This window comes from Trachymyrmex cornetzi, unplaced genomic scaffold (genome assembly GCF_001594075.2).
Source record: "Trachymyrmex cornetzi isolate Tcor2-1 unplaced genomic scaffold, Tcor1.1 scaffold363, whole genome shotgun sequence".
NCBI lineage: Eukaryota > Metazoa > Arthropoda > Insecta > Hymenoptera > Formicidae > Trachymyrmex > Trachymyrmex cornetzi.
Genome location: NW_017298354.1, coordinates 1 through 3348, shown reverse-complemented (window position 1 = coordinate 3348; position 3348 = coordinate 1). Strand labels below are relative to the sequence as shown.

Below are 3348 nucleotides of genomic sequence, written 5' to 3'. Positions count from 1 at the left end.
TATATATATATATATATATATATAAATGATAATAAATTATAACAAATAAGTTAATAGATAAATAAATAATCAATAAATAAAGAAATGTGAACAATTACAGATATATGGATTATCGTATATTCTTATTAAAAGCAGAAATAGATTACGGATCAAGTACCGTTGAGTTCTGGGTCGACCTTCATGAATTGCTCCTCAGTGACGGGCACTTTTCCGATTAAACAACTTTTGTAAAGGCCAAAATTTGACTCAGAATCATCCAAAGGCACCACTCGTTCATCGCAAAAAAAGAAGCGCCATTTGCTCCAGTCGGTTGCAATGTTAGGCAGAGACTTGGCTAGCAATTGTACTACCGAACCGCCTATACAACAAATCAATAACGAATTAAAAATAATTTTCTTGATTTTTTTTTTAGATTATTTGATACATACGATATTTACATACACTGGGAAAAAAGATGTTAATTTGATTAAATGCGTTTAGTTCGTAGTGATTATTTAGTTCAAGTATTTATACATGGTATTCCACAATACATGTGAAACATCCACAATACATGTGAAACATCCACAATACATATTCTGATTGGTTATTACCAATCAAAGAGCCGTATTAGCATCTTAGGACATTGCTTGAGATTAAGATCGGACTATGGATTTCGGCCAGTTAGACAAAAGCAACGTTAAAAAAAGAAGAAGTTAAAACAAGGAATTGCGTCATATAGATACCCAGTTGTAGGATACCAAATAGCAACTTCCGGCTTAATTGGCGTCACTCTCTTTATACTCACTCTAATTTCTACTAGAGTTCCTCTAGTAGGAGTCAAGTCATAAGGGGTACCGATCTCTGATTGGTCAGATTTCGAGTCGCTTTAAACGCCGCCATTTGCAGATACTTTCGATGTGGTAGTGAATCTGTGAATTGGTGTGAGCAACTGTTTCACGGTGTAGAAGGCGCAAACGCGAAATCGGACTACCATCTGTCAACCATGATGGAATTGTGTTGTTTCCGGTCACCCGGCAATGATGTCCTTCCGGTCTTATGTCTTAACGTCTTAACTCCTACTAGAGGAACTCTAATTTCTACCGCTATTTTAGAGAATAACCTACCGCTAAATTTTTTAAGGACTTGGCAACATTCTTCAGTATATAATCTTAATATTTATAGAAGTTACCTATACATATAAAAATTTGTAACTATATTATAAAATTTTAATAAGGATAATAAATAAATTAAGTGAACTAAAAAAAAGGAAAAAAAAAGAAAATATAGTACCTAATCATTTGTGTAGTTGGTTAATATTATTACATTTTCTTCATATAACTTATTTAGTATGACCATGATCTTGACATGTGTTGTCAATGTCATGATCGTAAGTGACCTTGAGGAAGTTTTAACCGTTGATAACTCATTAAAAAGTTATAAATTAAAAAAAATTAGTTTTGAAAAATATATATAGTAGTTTTCTGTTTTATAAAATATGGTAATTTTTTGCTTTAAAAAGAGAATGTTTGGTTTTAAAACAGAAAATTTGTTTTGAAGCAGAGAGATTTAAGTGTAAAAGTGAAATGCAAATTGCAAATATTTTGAATTATAAAATACATATTTTACCTCATAGCACAATAAAGTGCATTGAGTATTTCACGATTTATCCCATGCAGGGTGAATCCAGCAATTAAAATGAATCGGGAATGATTGAAAAATGACTTTTAATGATCATTTTGGAGATATTTTGACATCATTTTGATATCATAATGACTTGTTCTGTCTGGGCAGTCGCACTCGCGCCGCTTGCTTTCGAAGTCGAATGATCAATTCGATTTTTTCGTGAAAGAATCGATCTGCGAATCGAATTTAATCGAGACACGAAAATCGATCCAAAAAACCGGAAATTGAGATCAAAAAGATCGATCCGAATCGCCTATCACTAATTACAAGCGCTTAAAGCGCGTGAGCGCCCAAATCGACCGCAGCCAGAGTCAAATGATCATACGATCGTCACTTTTCTACAATTGCACTTTTCTGCACTTTTTCCGATCTTTCCAAAATATATAAATTTATAAGAAATAAGAGATTCGGCAAAATGATACTTTTTCCAATAAATAGTCACTATCTTTAAACAATTGCTCTTATAACGATTCCCTTAATTTATCATATCTATAATTCGTTAAAGTACAAGCTCACTGAAGTACAATTCCCTGTATCGAAGGCAGGCGAAAATCGAAAGTTAATGAAAAAGTCTTACTTATTGACGCATTCGTGAACATTCGTGAATAAATGAGTTCAAGGCTTATTTTTGAGCGTGACAGCACGAGAATGTGACTTTAAGCGAAACTGAAAAATCAAAGTCATTCTCGCGTGATTAGCGAGGAACTTATCGAAACTAAATATATATATATATATATGTATATCTCTAAGGAGACACGGCAGTATCAGTTGAGTATCTCAATATATATATCGAAAGCAAAGACTCTTATAGAACGTGAAAATTATAGACAGTAGTAAAATTCATTGTCGATGAAATACGAGTAGCAGCAGCGAGCCGAGTGAGACGAAATAAAACAAGTTGTATAAAAAAATTGTGCTATCACCTGATACGCCGAAACGAAAGATCCGATCATCGCGTGAGATCGCATCGTCGGCGGCGCGGGCGATGAGGTTAGAAATCCTGGAGAGTAACTGCTCCTCGTCAGTGGCCACCACTATCCCCGTCATTGCGTGCGTTTCTTCGCGTACGGCAAAATGAGACCAAGGTTACCCGTACCATGTACCTTCGAACACGACCAAACACGACGACCACGATGCGACTCGATGTGACACACGACAGCCGATGTTGAATAATCACGGAGTGCTAAAAGCTGTGATCGTCAACTCGGATGACTGAACAAAATTTTAATGGCTGTGTTCCAAAATTCACTGCCAGCGCTAAAAATCTATAGTTTACGCATAGAACTTAATGCTGAATTCACCCTGCATCCGATTTCGTCGTACGACGCTCTGCAACCAATCAGAAAACAGGATTCCGATGGATTTTGCTTCATATCATCGGAATTCCGTTTTCTGATTGGTTGAAGAACGTCGTACGACGAAAATCGGATACAGTGTGAATCCAGCATAAGCGGGGAGCACTGACTACATTTACACGGCACCCTTAATCGAGTTTAATAACATCCGTAGTTATGAAACTGGCCAATCACAATCATTCCATTCTCCCAAGGAAAAGCTATGATTGGCTAATTTCATAACTACGGATGTTGTTAAACCTGATTAAGCGTGCCGTGTAGCAGAGGTCACTGACTCTTGCATAACGCATAACACGTAATGCATAAGAATATGTACCAATCGAAGTTCTCC

At 35.9% G+C, this 3348-nt stretch overlaps 1 protein-coding gene across 1 annotated transcript in view; it reads right to left on the bottom strand.

The window, feature by feature from the left end:
• Pgls (6-phosphogluconolactonase) overlaps positions 1–2748 on the bottom strand; it is a 4083-nt gene extending 1335 nt beyond the window's left edge. The window contains exons 1-2 of the mRNA XM_018511190.1: positions 2586–2748; positions 158–358 (exon numbers count right to left, since the gene is read on the bottom strand). Of these exons, the coding sequence (XP_018366692.1) occupies positions 158–358; positions 2586–2709 (325 nt within the window). The 5' untranslated portion in view covers positions 2710–2748. The remainder of the gene's footprint in view (positions 1–157; positions 359–2585) is intronic.
• Between the last annotated feature and the right edge of the window lie 600 nt (positions 2749–3348).